The following is an 18,353-nucleotide window of genomic DNA, read 5'->3' as shown; positions in this document are numbered from 1 at the left end:
GTACACTATCTATATGTTGTTTTTCTGTAACACCTCCAAATGTTCTTCCTCCTAATCCTTTGTCTTTTTTTTTTTTTCTTCTCACTTCAACCTTGATGTTATTCAGCTTTCATTTAACGCTCAGTTCCTTGTCCTTCTGTACTCCTGATTCTGCCTTCTGTAGGCATTTTATTAACACATTGGTGGCTTCAGGGTGAAATTGTGTCCCTGTATGTTGCCTGTCTGCGCTCATTTGTGTGTCTCGGCCTTAGCTTACTCTCGGCTTACCAATGACTTCAAAAAGCCCCACAATGAAGAAAAATCTGACTATCTCTGCTGAAGTGTCCCTTCTCCTTTCCTTTTCATTCCTCCATAGCGTTATACAGAAACACAAATGTAATTAATGGTTTCTAAGCAGTAGACTTCAAAAACGAGTTTAGCAGACTTGACAACAAACATCCAATTTTCTATTCGTAAATAATTTTAAATGTCTTTTAAAATATGATATATTACATTATTTGAACCGGCTTACACCTGTTGGAAAAACCTCTAAGATACTCTGATGTTACATTCAAGGTGTCTTTAGATACATCACATCTTTTAGAGGTAACCACAAGAAGGATATGTGGGATATTTTTGTCTCTTACAGCTCCCATGTGGTAGCACTTATTACAGTCATGTATTAACACAAGCAGTAAAGATTGCAGTTAATCTGCTATTGTCAGCAGTCTTCAGTTATAAATATCAAAGTACTGCTGTATCATTCATTCAGATTCGATCGTCTAGACCTTCCAAGACGTTAAAAATATGTGCTGCGGTTCATATAAGGTTGATTAAAAGAAAAACAGACGTGACTTTGGAGGAGTGTATTCAAATATCAAAATATTTTTCAAGCTAAAGGAACAAAAGCGTTTTCTTGCTCCTCTCATGGAGCAGCAGGCATGTTGAACTGCATGTCAAATATAGTAAATGTACAATTACATTTGATAACCTTTATGAAGGCTGATGTGATTATTTTTGTCCATCTGCTGTATATCTGTATGTGTTTGGGTGGTGTCTTCTGTGCTCATGAAAAACGTATTTTTTGTCACGAGCTAAATGATTTGTAATGTCAGTGAGTGTCTATATTTCACGGTTGTTTAGGCCCGACATCCCATTGGTCTCAGATAAGGGTAAAGGGCTGGTTCAAAACGCCAGAATAGTCTCATTAACAGTGCAGTGGGAGAAAAACACCCTGGAACACTGTTAGTGAAGCAATATTAATGCAATTACAATTATCACCCCAGAAAATGCCACAATAACTAAACCAATGTGTTGAGCCATTTGCTGAAAGTCTTGTTTTCAACTATAAGTTTGCAGTGAATGCCAGTAGCTTTTTCTTTTTATATCAAGTGTCCAAAGTGAGATAAGAAAAAAAAGATAAGATAAGATCTAAAGATGTTGCACACAATGCTATCATGGCAAGCTGTAGAAGTCCAATGTCACTTGACTTATAGGCCAATCTGTATTGTGTCATCAGTGCGAACACACAACATGTGTCCATTCATTTGTCGAGAAACACAGGCACGCAGTTATCCACATGCAAACACACATACTTGACTCACCCTTGTGGCTTGAAGCTCTAGCATCACACACTTAGGACTCACACAGACAGTACAGAGAAGGCCGTGACATGCTATCTGTGACACACTATCGGTGACACTTGGCCACAGTCACACATATGACTCGTGTTTTAGTGAAACATGATCAGCTCGCTTAAGTGTCTCGTCGGTACATCCATTGGTCATCTGCCAGTTATTGTTGCTAAGAACTTAAAGATTTTGGCTTGTGGCCCAGATTAAGAGAAAGAGGAGTATTTGAGGAGAAAAGTAGATCACTTCATTGATAAAACACCATGTGTTAGATCACTCTAACTTAAAGTTCTAACTGTATTACAATGTATACAGTACACACATTTTTGGATCTTTTCCAATTTGATTCTATATGCATTTTCTGTCTCACATTGAATGACTCGTATTGACTGTACTGTTGGCCCAGCTGGTTGTATTAACCTATATTTCACCCATGGTTATGACTCAGTGATATGTGTCTCATTCAATCTCATTTCCAAGCAGTGGATGCTACAGTAAGCGTGTGGGTTTTTGGGGTGGAGACACTAGTGGTTAATTCTTTTGCAACGCACTGCACTTGTGACTTATTTCCAGTTGTTACAGCTTGTTTTGTTCGCCTGATATTGGATTAGAGTTACTGACTGAAAAGCTATGATGAGGAACACCACCAAAGCTATGGTGTATTACAGTGTATTGCATTCCATCCAAAGGATTGTTTTACCTCTAATACCACTGCTTATACAAATGAAATCATTGTAGATTAAGATGATCTTCTGCATTATTTTCGCCATGCAAGAATTGTAAAGGCTCACTTAAAATGTGAAGCATGACTGCACTTACTTTCTTTAAATGTTCTCAGCTTACTGCAGTTTGTAATACACACCTGCACTGAAGAGGGAGCAACTGCAACAAACTTAAAATGAAAATCAGCTGTTTTCTACATATAAACACTGTATTTAAATGAAAGTAATTGTGACACTTTGCTTAACACCCTTCAGCCCAATTAGCAGAACTTAGTTTTAATCTATAATGTGTTTCACACGACAGACAACATGACTGCTGTCACTAACTGAGTAACTTTCTGGCAACTGATTCTTGATAAATTTACCTTTTTGATACCACACCCATCACACCAGAAAACAGAAAACTCTCGTATGCTCAACAGAGAGAGGCACACACACGTGCATACACACACGTTCTTATTCTTCAGTTTGCAAACACACCCCGCACGCAAAGCTTTTGTGACTGTGGCAACAGGGCAGTGTTTAGGTGTGTTTGGATCCCGTTCTACCAACATGATTCCAGGTGGAGCATGTGTGCTCTGTAATCTCTCCCCTATTGTCCTCATGACAAAATCGAGCCCTGGCACGGGGTACAGCTATGTGGTGACACAACGTTGCCTGGTTAATCATCCACCAAACTTGTCTCACCTCAGTGTGAAGTTAAAGCATGAGCTAACAGTTTGTTGGAGAGGAGAGAGAGTTTGAGAAACAGTGGGACAGAACACAGTAAAGGGCAGATATTTCAGAAGAGGACATTAGGTCCTTTTGGATATGCGTGCCACTTTGGCCGCAGTGACTTGTGTTTACGCTTGCATGTTCTGTATTTTGAGGTGGAGCGAGCGGGATCATCATGGCCCCTGGAGTACTCCACAGCTCTACTCATCCCCTCCCCACAAGCAGCAGCAGCAGCAGCTGCAGCAGCACGACATCATTAGGGATAATATCCTCAACTCTCTTTCTCAATCAGAACATTTCATGTCATGCAATAAGACATTTTGGCAGCTGCCACCTTGACCCCGTGCTTCTCGCCCTTAGGGTGTGATGGCGTAAGTCTCAGTCAAACCTATGAAAAGGCTGACACAAACACATAACCCAGTATGTCAGATATTCATTCATTAGATTCTCTTGACAAGTATTATTCAATGTGTTATACTGGTCAATGCCGTTTGTCCAACGATCTTGACACTGAACATAGAGGGCAGATTTTTGAGCTGCTCTGAGATGTTTAACAGTTCTTATAGGACATTGACTTTTTTTTTTTGGTGAATGACAGTCATTTCCAGCAGAGTGAATGAAATACAACAGCTGAATACAAAGTCTTTTTAGTGTAAATTGAGTGCATTCAATTGCCCACACTTCTTCTAGATCTGCTTCTTTCCTTTTTAATTTGCAACCCTTATTTAACTCTCGACTCTTTAAATACACCTTAACAGACACAAATAGCTGCACATACAGAGCTTGCTTGATTTGCTGGATCACAGTATAAAAGCAGGAGTCAAGCAAGTCCCACAAACGTATCTTAACAAAACGTTATAATGAGTTCTTAGCTGTAGCATAATAGTGATCTGACTCAATATCAGGTAAAATCTGATTTCCCTAGAAGGATTTCAGTTGCATTTTTGGAGAATCTGGATTACTTTTAGCTCTTTAGATGTGAAGCTCCCAATGCAACTGGGTCATGAATAACAAACTCAAGTGTCACATTTATTTCTTACTACCTACCGATGATCAGGAAATGCTGATATAGAAATACAGCTTGGGGGTGTAAAACACCAAACTTTTGGAAATGGATTTTTATTTCTTTTTTTAATATCTATGAAAGGAGCACAAAATTATGTTTTTCCAGGCACCAAACTAGAGCAGAAAATAGTTACCAAAAGCCTTACATTTTGCAGGTATGTAATATTTAAAACCTCAAATACAGACAAACGGAAGCTATGAAGAACAACTGCTGTTGTAACACATTCCCTGCAGGTGGCACTAGTGACAAAATTGCCAGAGCTGTTACTCTTTATCGGTAGATGGCGCTTATTGGCATTTCTCCATTATAGGGAAGTCCTGATTAAGTTTTTTTGGCCCTGATCCAAGTCCTTTAACATTTGTTGATTCAATTTGTATGTGATGTATTGAAATAACAGCTGTAGATACTAAATCTAATTTTCCTCGAGCTCCTCGATCCGTATACAGAAGTTACTGGTTCAACAATATTAAATTTATATATAATTTTGCCATCTTTAGTATCTGACCTCAGAGTCACTCACCGAACTCTCGCTCGCACTCGAATAAATTTTCACATTCACACACTAATTTTCACTCACTTACGCAGCAGAATGCTCTGTCTGTACAGCTTGGCTGTGGTAAAAGAGAACAGTGCTACAATACTAGCAGGCTGAGGCGGACAAAACACAGTTAAGTATAGGGAAAAAAGGTTCAGATTTTGATTGACTTTATTTTAGCTGATAACAGATCCTTTCAAACATGCCTGATCAGCTGCAGCTCAGGACATCTGGGGCAGCTGTGGCTCAGGAGGTAGAGCGGGGTTGTCCACCAATCAGAAGATCGGTGGTTCGATTCCCGGCTCCTCCAGTCCATATACCGATGTGTCCTTGGGCAAGATACTTAACCCCTAATTGCTCCTGATGACTGTGCTATCGTGTATGAATGTGTGTAAATGGTTAGTTTCCTCTGATGGGCAGGTTGGGACCTTGCATGGTAGCCCCTGTACCCATTCAGTGTATGAATGTGTGTGAATGGGTGAATGTGATTTGTAGTGTAAAAGCGCTTTGAGTGGTTGGAAGACTAGAAAGTCCTTTTACCATTTACATCTCAGTCTATTGCTGCAGGCCTAAACTGCTGCTCGTATGTGGCACTAGTCAAATTGGAACTACAGGTTCAGACCTGCAGGTATAAAACTTCTGATGCTGTGATTCTGTAATCAAATGATACTGGCTGAGCACTGTTATTGGGTGTTTTGTTTGTTCTTTCAGGGCGGCATGGTGTCTCTTACCAGTTGTTCCTGTTTCAACCAAGGTGATTGGCTCAGTGTTGGTGAAAGCTCATTTTTCTTTACGTAGTAAATGCACACAGAAAGATATCCCCCTGTGCTTGTACAGATAGCTGATGTCCATTCCTGTGAGACAAGACTGTACCTTTTCTAAGTAGGCCCTGATCACCAAGTGAAGCACCAGATTTCCTCATAATCCCCAACCTGGTTTACAGCCGCTGACCAATTCCTGTAGATTTCAGGATTTTCTTGTGGCATCCGAAATGCTTTGCAAGGGTGAGGCACTGCGTCCAACGTATGTACAGGGGCACTCACAGCTCGCCTAGAAGCTGGACACGTCCTTGCACAACAACCCTGCTGTCAGTCAATCCGCCCCATTACGTTGGACATGACATTTAAAGTTGGGCGAAGAAGGCGGACAAAGTGCCCTTACCTCCTCCATACTAGCCCCGCAGTAGAGCCCCTGTGTAGCGTTTGCGGATGAGTGTGTTTGTGTGTGTTGTGACTTTGGCCAGACTTGGTCTGGCATAAGGACAGCTGTCACATCTCCAACCTGTCACATGCGACACAGAGGAGATGCCAGAGGCCGGGGCATCAGGAGACACAAGGACGGACACAAGAAAAAGGATCTGCGCGTTCGTGTGTATGCATGTGTTTTCGTGCACCCGTATGTCTGAAAGAGTAAGGACGATGGAAGACGTAGGGTGTCGGCCACGCGAAAGGGTTTGACTCGGAGGCACCCTCTAACCTTGATGTCCACACACACACACACTCGTGCATACTCTTCACCCGCTTTCTTAAATCCAGTCCTTGAGCAGTTGAGTCACATTCTCTGAGGGCATGTAGTAAATACTGCCTTAACGTCGAACCACCACCCCTGCAGGACGCCCTCCTTGTCTTGCAGTCCTCTGACCCAAGCCATTTCAGTGCTCATTACTTACCAACGAAGAAGTCTCTTCATTAAGGTTCTGCCTGTGGCTTGTGGAGCAAAGGCTTTTTTTAATGTTCGTTCTCTGCTAACTCTTTACATAAGCAAGCAGCAGTTGCCCTCAAGTGTATTTGGTTAAAAGGGCTGAAGATGTGTGTATGTGTGTGTAGAGAAACATTAATAGCCATTTTGAGGCTTTTATTTCATTACAGAGGGAAAAGCTGCTCTGTTTCAATTTAAGTAATGGTTTCAAGGCAGGCAGGTTAAAAGGTCAGCTTTTGTTCTCATTAGGATATATTTTCACAAGCTTCCTGAATAGATTTGCAAAGTTTGGGGAGAAATAAGAGAGATCATGGGAAGGTTTTCAAATGCCTCTAAATAACCACCACATTGCAAGGACAGCCCTTCAGTGTACTGTGTATTCCATAACCAAAACCAGCTGTCAAGTAAATCCTTTGCATTGCCCTTCCACACTTTAATTTACTTTAAACGTTCCACTTAAGAAGCATAAAAAGTTTCTTCTCCAGAAAATGGCATCATGAAATTTGAGCGGCGCAACAGCTCCAAGAGATAAACATCTTTGTTTCACTCTCAGAAGTCATGAAGAAGCTACAATATTTCAAATAGTATTTTAAAAGCAAGTCATATATCTCCATGCATCAAGGATCATGGGTTTAAGTGCTTGAAGCTTCAGGTCAGGGGGTTTTAGGTTTGCTAATGTGATTCCTTACACTGGCTTTTTGACAAGACTTTTAAAATCTTTCCGTTTATGATGTCAGATGTCTGACAGCTGTATTTCCTCGTCTTATGTCGAGCAACTGGAGAGTGATAAGGGTCACAAAAGTCTTAAAATCTATTTTGCAATTGCTCACATGAACAATGTACAAATTACACCCGAATTCTGTGCTCAAAAAAGTTGAAAAAAGTCTTCGCACACCTGAATATGTGACACAACTTGAACTTGAAAGAGTTTTACTCACTTTTTATTCAACCCAAATTGTGTACGAATCCCTCGCGTGTGTGCAACAAGCATCACAAGAGCGTCACAACAGTGTGATGCTGATGAAAACAGCGTTGCTTTTGCGTTTTCTCTTTTCCTGTCTGTCTTCATAGCAGATACAGTATGTGTCTCATTACATAAATTTGATGCCAATTTTCAGGTGCTTATTCAGACAAGTCTCATGTCTGAGTCACTTTACAGGAAAGTCACAAGGGCAGTCTGAATAGGTCGGACCTATAACATTTTTAACTTTTAACATGGCACGAGTCTGAATCGATTGCCGTCAGATTAACATGAAGGCTACAGTGGCTTAAAATATGCAGAAAGATTAAATGCATGTCTTGTTCTGCCTGTTTATGAGCACTGTAATAAAATGAAGTCAGTGTCATCTACTCTGAATAAAGACAATAAAGCCAGTTTAACAAACCAGGAAACACTGTACATGAGCCAGTTTTAATATATTAAGGAGATTCTTCTCATGTCAAAAAAAACATTTTTACTCTCATTGTATGGAGCAAAAGATGTAAAAAAACAAACAAACTTTAAAACAACTACAAGACCAGCTATCGTCCTCTTTATATTATCAGTTTTCATTCATGGCAAATGCGTGGAAGTATAAATGAATATCCAGCAACACTTTATAAAGCATGTGAGCAAATACAGCGGGAATTCATGTGAGTCCCAACTTAAGGTCTTGTCATTCAATACCTGTGTTCTGTCTGACATTATAAAATAAACACCAGAGTTTTTGTCTATTAAATTATGAAATTGATGAGAAAATGTATTCCAAGAGATTATTGGCAGTCAAACTTGAAAACTTCATGCAAAGTTTGATGTTTAGTTCTTCTTAACTTAACAAGACAAAAAGACTATTTTTATCCGTGTAGTTCAGTTAATTTAGAATGGCAATAGCTAAAAGTTAAAGGGTCCGCCTTTAGTTTTTTTCTGTTTGTTTCACTGATGCAATATGACTTGTGACAGCTCTTCGCTGTCTGCTGGGACGAGATGAGTCTGAATCATTCCACAAAAAGCCTCTCCCTTCAACAGCGCCCTTGGTCTGACCGAATCGTTGCTGGATGGTCCGCCGCAGCCTGTGCCGAGCTTCTCCATGTTCCTCTACTGGCCCTCTCACCTTCCTGTTGGTTCTCATCCATCTGTTTACTCTGTCCCAGTCCGAAGGAAGCATCCATTAAATCACCTTTGAAGATAAAAACAAGACTTGACAGCTACAAACTGGAGCAAAACAATCTTTTCCCAAACCCCACATCTCCATGCCTGTTCCTATCTGTCCCATATCGTCAGCGGCAGAAGCCGTGAGCGCTGCTGTGAGACAGAGAGCAGTTCTTGTTTACTGATGCAGACTATATTGATGTGAGCTGATTCCATCAGGCGACACTTTTGGATGCCACACACCCTGCTGTCTTTCACTGCTTCCCTTCTACTCCTTATGTCTTTACCCCCTAATGTATCAGCCATGACAAGACAGACTGTGAACAGAGCTGCAGCCATTGTTACGACTGTTGATATCTGCCTGGGCTGCTATGTAAATGTTGTTTTAATAACGACTTTTATATTAACATTCCATAAAACACTAGTAATACTTCTCGTACAAAGCCATTAATAGCCCTTTCATGTGCTCCTGACATATGCCATACACCTGGGGCTGCAACTAGCTATTTTTTTATTGATTTCGCTGTTTTTAATTAATTTGTAAGTTTTTCTTAATGGTTGAAACCATTAGATTACATTTAAAGTAATTAATTCCACTCCACTTGGAGAGTAAATGTTCAGTGAAGGAATTCGTGCCTCCGCCCACTCAGCTGTTTTTCTCAAACCAATGGTCAGTTTGGTTTTGAGATCAGCAAACCAAAAGCATGTCCAATTAGTTCATAGGCCTGATCACGTTGGGAGCTGCCTCGCTGCAAACTGGTTGCACTGTGCCTCTGTCCATCATGTATGGTGGTTAGATTTCCTCTCACCACGGCGGGCAGCGATTATAACAAATGGATGAGTTCAAACCATCTGTAAGACATTTGATTAACGCTGCAGAGACTCTGTCGGGAGAGAGAGAGCCCAGAATGGTACTTGATGTGGAATCGCACTAATGACAGTGCCTCAGAAGTAGCCATGCTCTAGGAAACACATCACAGAATGAGAAATTAGAACCTTGGAGAGACAGACGAGGGTTGTAGCGCGCAGCTCCGGGTGGCCTCTGAATCCATCTCACACATGATTTGATTGGTGCTCCCAGTCATCAGCTCAGGCTCATGTTGCAGCTGTTGAAGCTAATGTGGCATGAAACAAAACAGATGTTTCTTCTGGTGTCTTTCCACCCCCTTCGATATTTTGGGACTCGCACACTTGTTGTGCACACATAGACATGTGTGATCATTGTGGTTGGTTTTCTATAGAGCTAAAACTATTGATAATTTACTACCTGAAAGCTTGGATCTATGTCTAGAACCAAAGGCTCTAGAACCAGTATGCTACGTGCAGAGCCTGAAACCTCCTCCCCTCACAATTTCCTCACGCAATCAACAAAGGACCCCGGGGATATTGCGGCTCTTGGTCATCATCTTAACTCTCTGGCCACTGCAGGGCCCCTGACAAATTTTGGTTTTACTTTCAGTAACTGACAATCCAACAGGCAGGCCAGGTCACAGTGATTGCCCTCTTAAACTTCTTACTCAATCTCTCATTTTTTTATTTTTCAAACTATTTCCATCACTTTTTCTGTGTACAACACCATTACTGCCCTTGATAAGAAACTGTCCGAAAGCGTGTGCCCTTTATACCCCTATGAACAATTATCATGTGACGCCTCTCTTTATGACTGCAGGCTTTTTTGCCCTGCCTTCATGTGTGGCCATTGAGAACAGATTTACCTTTAGACGCATACAACACTTTGTACAAACTACTTTGTTTCAAGCATACCCCAACTCGTAGCCCTAACAATCCATTCCGTGGGCTATGTGAATCTCAATGGTGTTTAGCTTATGGATAATGTTTTTACTGAATAACATTCCCAACTTGTGGTTGTCTCTTTCAGGACACAGCACTGGACCCTGGAGAGGATGTGGCCCTTCTCTCGGTGAGCTTTGAGGATGCTGAGGCTACCCAAGTCTTCCCTAAACTCTACCTTTCCCCAAGCATCGAACAGTAAGTACATCAATCTTATCCATTGACATGTGAATGTGAGGCTTGTTGTTTGACCACTTGCATGGAAATAAACTTGTTTCATAGTGGTGCTACAAAAAGTCGTAGTAGATGTCACAATCTACGGTCTTGCCACTCTACTAATTTAGTAAAAACCATTTATTAGTCACCCAGGATTGTATGCATCACATGCTAATTCTGTTTAAGGATGTCACACAGTGTCCTCGCAAGGTAGAATAAAATAAAGTCTGAAAGTTTGTTGCAGTAACTCACTATAAGAACAAAATACCTTGAAAACCAGAGGGAGGGGGAAGGTCAGCACAAACGTGATGTGGGCCCACTCACTACTGCTTCTGATTTGGAGGATGCAAGATGTAGTTGACAGATTAGCGTGAATATGTTGTGAATCGAGGGACATATTATGTCATTGTGAATAATCCCACATCCCAGTGTCTGGACTGATCAGTCGGTTCCTCAAAAACAATAAGAGAAGAACAAAAAAAATGAGATGGATGACACACAGTGTCTGAGCTAGGGATGACTGGATGTCTGGGGTGTTAACACACACACATACTGTGTGTGTGTGTGTGTGCATGCAAGTTTGTGTGAAATGTTTTCTGTGAGTCTGTGGGCACTGTGTGAGTGGGTACTTCAGTAGCGTGCGTGTTCTCTCTGTTCAAATCCACTTTTTGTCTTGCTAGATTTAGTGTGTATGTGTGTTTGGATGCACGCATGCTTGTGGGTTTTTATATCACAAATGTATATGTGTGTTTGTGTGCACGCACCAGTATTTAAATAGGCTTTACTCGCAACACAAAGTATGTGTTCTTGTAGGTGTGGATGTAAATGTGAGTGTGTGAGTGCGTGTGTCTAAGTATGTGAGCGCCAGGTATGGGCCCACTCTGACCTCAGGGCCCTACGGTCTGGGCTTCCGTGCTCGGAATAATCTCAGGCTGATGTTTATTTACAAGCACACGCCCCGTCGCACCAGGTTAACAGACCTCTGCCCCCCCCCACCCCCACCCCCTCCACACCCCCTCCCAACACCACCACCACCACCACCACTCTGCTTCTCTCTCTCTCTCTCTCTCTCATCCCTCTGTCTCACCATGTTCCTTTTTCATCCTCATCTTCCATGCTCCTCAGATGTCGTTATTCTTAGAATAATCAAAAGCTTCCTTCACTCTTCTCTCTCCTGCCATTTTCATCCCATTTTGCACATTATCTGTGTCTCTTTTGCAGCGTATATCCACTTATCTCTTACTCTATAACTCAATGGCTGAAGCACAAACATGGACACACACACACACACAAACACACAGATGCTCCACCTCTCCGATATGTGGAGATGAATTTATCTCCATGCGAGGACGGCAACAAAAGACCCTAATTACAGCACGCAAAACAAAGGTCACCTACCTACTGCTTGTCCTACATAATGCTCATTTTCCCCCGTGCTGTGCATGTGTAAAAGCATATTTAAGCAATAATATGACAGTGCTTTATCGCCTACAACTACAAGAGACAATGCAACTAACCTTGATACAGTACAACCTCCAGGATAATTCATGTATGTTTTTAGTGCAGCGTCAAACACTACATGCAAAGACAAGACACAACCTTTAGGTTTTAATTTAATATTCATATTTTTGCCTCCTATGGCAGTATAAAAAGTCCCCTTTGATATGCATACATGCTTACACTGTGCGGGCATACATATCCTGTGTATCCTCCATCTTAATAATTGACAATTTTACCATGATAGACACCTTTCTGCACAGAAAGTCCACTTGCTTCAAGAGGCGTTCATCAAGAGCTCTGGTGTTCTGGTGTTGAAATAACAGAATCCTTCAGGCTGATATGTAGATGTGTGCGTATTCATCGCATATGTCTGCCCGTTTCATGACGGAACTACGTGTGTGTGTGTGTGTGTGTATGTGAGAAAGACTGACCTTACCGAGGCTGCAGACCAGACCGAAGCTGTTGCAGCGGTGTTAGAGGCTCTCCTCCTCTGCCAGTTGCGTGAGGAGAACAGACAGAAGGAGGCTAAAGGCAGTAGAGTGGAGAGCAGGAAGTGGGGGAGAGCTGTGGCGCAGGGGGGGTTGGAAAGTGGTAGTTGACGGCGGAGAGCGGCGGGGGGTTCGATAAACGAGGAGAGGCTATAAAAACCAAAAACCCTTCCTCATCTAAAAACCCTCTAAGAGCAATCTGAAAACGCCAGAGTGCCACATCCAGCCAGTCTCTCATTTACTACCTTCTCCCGCTGCTTAATGTTGCCTTTGTCTTTGGATATTTGCACATATGCATATGAAGGCCGTGTATGAATATGCTCCGCTACATGCTTTTGTGCACCTTTTTGTCAGCTGTGTGGGAGTGTGTTAATTCATGACCCGGGGCGAAAATGTATGTCTTCCTCACCGTTGTTTGAAGACAAACGATCATATGTGTGTGTGTGTGCGTGTGTGAGTTTGTGCATGAACGCATTCGTGTCGGACTCATTGTCGACGCTCCTTAATTTAGCATGCGAATGTGTGTGAGCCAGCCTTTTTGCCATACATGTGTTTATGCAGATCTGTTACCCTGTTAGTTTCCCCCCCCCCCCCCCCCCCCCATGTCCTTACTGACCCTCGTTAGTCTTTGGTCTTGTGTAGCTGCCCATTATCTCTACATCGGCTCCAGTGAAGAGGAAAACTCATTTGTTTGCAGTGTGCCGGCACATTTCTCTGTTTTTCTAGGGAGCCGTTTGATAGACAGCGACATTCAGGAGGTTCTGCATTAAAACCAAACTACTGCGAATGTTCACAGGATCATGTAATGGGGTGGGGGGGGGGGGGAGAGAAATAAAATTCACATCAAAACAGCTTTTGGAAATTGTTTAAATCAGTTCTTATTTTTTCTTGAAATGGTGAATGTAGCAGCTGCAGACATCAACTCAGCGTTGGCACCAGAGTTTAACACATATCAACCACATCTAATCAGTGATCAAATGTTTTTTTGGGGTTTCTTTCTGTCTGTAACTTCTATCTGTGTGTCTCCTGTAATCTGTCCATCATTCTATTGACTGTCCATTCATCCTCCACATCCATCCTTCCTTCCCTCGCCTCCTCATGCCCTTCCCTACTCTCCTGTCTATCTCACTTTTTTTTTCTTTTTTTTTTTTAATTCACTTTTTCCAGTTTTTAACTCTTGTCTCCTCGGTCTTATCTCTCCACCCCCCCTCCCTCCCTCCCTCCCTCTCTCCCTCCTCTCTCTCTTCCCTCCTGTTTTTCACATGTCTGCCGCCTGTCTCTTCTCTCTCCGTCTCTCTCTCTCTCTCCGTTTTCTATCACTCCCTCTCCTCTGCTGATCCCTCTGGCTGATCCTCAAAGGGAACCGAGAGAGTGAGTGGGACTTAAAAGAGAAAGAAGCGCTGTGCTCTACCCAGCAAGGTCGTCCCTCGCTCGACTGAAACGCAGCGAGGAAGAGGAAAAAAAAAAAAAAAAAAAGCAAAAAACACATACACACAACACACGGGAGAGAAGAGCTTTTCCCTCTCTCTCCTTTTCTCTTTCCTTCACCTCTCTACTCTTGTCTCCCATCACTCCTGAGTTGTTTGATATCTCACTTTTACTCTCCTTCAGCAGGGGCTCGGATCTAAGAGCTCTGAACGAAAACTCGTAAGCCCCCTGAGCTACAGTGTTATACCTCTATTTCTATTCCCTCTTCCTCTCTCTTTCTTGCTCTCTCTGTTGCTTTTTCTTCTTCTGTCTTCAAACAGACCATCGCTGTAATGCTTTCTGCCTTACAGAGCGGCAAGGGGGGGAAAAAAAAAAAAAAAGATGTCGAAATACCCCGACAGACACCCACATTTTTACCAATAATGTACAACGTATGTAGACTGATGCATCGGCTCCTCTCTTGTGATGGGACCGTAACGCCGTATGTGCTTCTTTTTCTGTAGAAATTATTGATTATGAGGAGTCAAAACTCTGTAATTCTGTAGGCTTAGAGATTCACCTGCTTAAGATTCAGTGTTCATGTGTTATATAATGTTTTACAGGGCGCCTAGAAGAAGATATATTGTGAAAAGCATGATGATCATCTGAGGTACGCTGTGTAGATCATATGGTTTTTTTTTTCCTCCCTGCTCATTTAAACAAGCTGTGTATTAAATAGATGGAGACATTTAGAGAAAACTGGAAGCATCTTTGGGTAGAATTTTTTGTCAAGTCAAATCATTTCTTCAGACCAGAATATAAGGTTCGGTTTGCTTAAGATTCTAATAACGCATGGCAAGAAGATATCAGTCTAATTAAATATATGAACAGCTATCAGATCGGATTGATGTTTTCAGACGACACAGATCAAACGTATCCGTCCCCGTGGAATTTTTTTTTTTTTTTTAATATCAATCTCCCATAAGGCATCAAACAGTTTCTGCAGAACTAATACAGATCAAATATGCTTCTGTGGCTTTAGGCAACACGGTTTTCATCATTTTACCGACCTGTTTGTTACAGTACATGGAAGCAGTGTTCTCCAAGATGGCATGGGAATTGGTCACCGCCTTTTGAGAGGAACTTCACATTCTTTTGAGATTTTTTTAATAATACTCATACACCCACATCAAAACTTGCCTTTATGTGTCTCCTTGGAGTTCAGGTGACTTCACCCTGCAAGTTACTGTCCACGCGCACGTTCCTGGTAGATATCTTTGTAATGTGAACACAGTATTTCTACTGTCAACCATACGATTGTTGTGACCAGAACATAAAATAGTCACAGCTGTGATAACTCTCTAGAGTTGTAAAACTGTGTCTCTGAGTTAAATATATTATAAACCAATGTGCAATGTTTGTTTGTCTGATAAGCTTTCAAATTCACACATCTGTCACTCAAACTGGACTTCCTGCATCGTATTTCATGTCTCACTAAAGCAACAACGCAGCCCTCTGCATTGTTTTGCGCCGTAAGAGTCGTCGCCTTTCATGCTAATTAACAGTGACTGATGCAATAGTTCATTGACCAGTGTCAAACTACTTACTACACAATTCTGACCTGAGTCACAACCACCTGTGCCGTGGTGAGGTTCAGGGAATTCCTCACCTGTATGTGACGACAATAGCTACAGTATTTAAAAGAAATACCTACTTATGGCTTGTAAAACACATAAATACATATATTTTAGAATCAACACTTGCCCAAAAGTAGAAATTGGTGTCAGGAGGAAGTGTCCCTTTAAGTAGTCACAGTGATAAAATCCTCACTAGTATGGCTTACCTGTATCACATTGCAGCTTGTAACAATTTCAGAGCATTTCAGTGTTAAACTTGTGTCTACAATCATGAAGACCTTCACATCTGCAGAGTCTTTTATTCCAACCTGATTGCTTTTGTGTGTCTTTCCACAACTGTTTTATAACCAGTCTCATCGCTCTTTTCATTTTCACTTTCACTTCTCGTTTACCTGATTGTACCGTGCCCATGAGATGAGTTGGATACATCTCTCCTTCCCCCAGAAAACCTGCTGCATTGCATAAAAGAATCGAGTGGGCACCGTCTCTGCCCCCAAACCAGATTTAGGAGCCCAGAAAAATCAACACAGAGAGACAGTTTTAGGCTGCAGTGCACTAATGTTTGTGTATCTGCATTTGCCTTAAGGTGCCTTATGTGTATGTGTGTGCGCGCGTGTGTGCGTGCATGCTTGCCTGGCTGCTGATGTGTGCGAGTATGTGTGTGCATTTGCCTGTGTGGGTGTACAGTTTGTGTGTGTCCCTTCTCCAGGGTCTGTAGAGGTGTTTTATAGCCTTTGAAAATCTTTGCATTTCGACCAGATATTTTTCAAGGTTTTGTGAACATCTTGTCACACTCAGAAATTGTCAGTCTGATAAAATAAATTCACCACTAACCCGGCGAAACCCACTCGACAGTCTAAGATGTCAGTGCAGACACTTCTCTCACTCTCAGCAGCTCAAAGCACTCTGCCACTTCTTCCTCCTCCTTGTCTCCTTGAAGACTTCTGCATTATATGTTTTTCTATAAGTTGATGAAGTGAGTTTTATGATGCTTTGTTTTTGGTAACAGGCTTTCCTCAATATGTATGCCATTTTAAATACTTGTGTTTAGTATACAGTATGTATTTTTGTTAAATATCCTCAAGGGAGTCAAGACATTGCTGCATCTGACCATTTCTGTTAATCAAAACACTGTTGTAAAGACAAAAGCTTGAAGCTAGCTTGAAGTTTACAAGTTTTGGCAGTTTATTGCCTGCTAATAATAAACGTGTTTATATGTGTAATGAATAGTGTTAATGTAGTATTGCCTAAAAGCAAATATTACAAAGCAGCGTACAGGAGGGAATCACATTGTAAAATACTGAATGCATAAAAAGGAGAGAAAATCAGAAGAATATCAGAAGAATAAATAAATGCATAAAGGGAAATAAGGAAAAAATCAGTTGCTTTGAAAAGTGAGAAAGGATAAAAAAAGACATACAGTAAAAGCATATCCATTACTCTGCACCAAAGATATCATACATACTTTTGAACACACATTTCCGCTCTCAATTGTATTATATTAGATTTGTTTGTGTGTGTGTGTGTGTGTGTGTGTGTGTGTGTGTGTGTGTGTGTGTTTGAGAGAGAGAGAGAAATCTTGAAAGCATGGTATCAAGTTTTACTATCCAAATATAAAAAACTACTAAAAAAATACTCAAACCCTCTCAGGTATTATTAAGTAGTTTTCAGACAGAGAGCAGCTGCCGCTGCTGTCTCCATTGTTTTTAATATAAACACCAAGGTTGGCGGCGACTAGAAGTAGGACAGCTGTCACGCACAGCTCTTAACTGCTGCCGTTGGAGTTCATGACGGTTCAAGTTTTTCAACTTGTCACCAGGATTCGCTGTGTGACCATGGTAACCACAGCTGTAGGGACACATTGGGAAATGATACTGAGTTTCTTGAATAATACACCTCTTCACCAGCAGAACACAGACAGATCAATGGAGAAAAAAACATTATCGGTGGAATATCAGCTTCAAACTGTGCAGCAGCAACCGCTCACTGTCAGATAGCACCTTTACACAGATCTGATTGACAGTGGCCTTGCAACACAAGCTATCAACTCCACAACTATCATCAGGTTCTGATTCAAATGTTGCTAAATGTGATACCTTTTTCCAACAGAGCCCCACCCACTTCAAACCAGTGAAAAGATAACAGAGAAAATGCAAACAAATACAGAAATCCATCATGTGAAATATTTTTTGTGTTTATGTTTGGACCTCCATCACTCATAGTAAGGAGCTAAGTGAGAAAGTAGTTTTTTTGGCCTTTAAGAAAAAAGCATTGTGGTTCTGCTTTGTGGTGAACACTGTGGTGTGTGCCAGGATTAATTATCCCATGATCACCATGGGGCCCAAGTTCACCTTTGGCCCTTCATCATTTTTGACATCTAGCTTTGAGGACAAGGAAGTATCAACGGACTGCATGTTCCACTTTTTAGATTTCCTCAGCTACTGTACAGTATATTTTCATCTTTTACATTTCAGCAGTCAAATGTGAAGCGAATAATTAACCTTTAGAAGCACAATTTGTACATCAGCAGTTGTTCAGTGGAAGCAGCAGCCTGTCCTGTGCCTGCACGGTACCCTTCATTGCATTATACAACTCACCTGCAGCACTCCAGTGTGGCTGTTCAACAGAAATCACATAAGTAGACAGTCTGTTTTAATGGTTAGTAATCCAGTGATATATGTGATATGCAGAGCTGATTTTGCCACGAGCCCCGACCCTGCAGCAAAACAGCTACCTCCAGTTGAAGGGGTGACAATGGACAAAAGAAGAATGTTGCCCCGTTGCCTAACCTTATCATACACTAGTGAGAGTGTGTAATAGTTGTTGCCTCAGGCTCTTATT

At 41.6% G+C, this 18,353-nt stretch overlaps 1 protein-coding gene across 1 annotated transcript in view; it reads left to right on the top strand.

Moving 5' to 3' along the window:
• The window catches only part of babam2 (BRISC and BRCA1 A complex member 2), an 80,622-nt gene that overhangs the window by 44,782 nt on the left and 17,487 nt on the right, over positions 1-18,353 (top strand). Inside the window, exon 7 of the mRNA XM_044374057.1 lies at positions 10,353-10,462. Coding sequence (XP_044229992.1) covers positions 10,353-10,462 — 110 coding nt within the window. The remainder of the gene's footprint in view (positions 1-10,352; positions 10,463-18,353) is intronic.

The sequence above is a fragment of the Thunnus albacares genome, chromosome 15 (assembly GCF_914725855.1).
Source record: "Thunnus albacares chromosome 15, fThuAlb1.1, whole genome shotgun sequence".
Classification (NCBI taxonomy): domain Eukaryota; kingdom Metazoa; phylum Chordata; class Actinopteri; order Scombriformes; family Scombridae; genus Thunnus; species Thunnus albacares.
The sequence above is the reverse complement of the archived record's forward strand: the minus strand, read 5'-3'. Positions and strand labels throughout refer to the sequence as shown.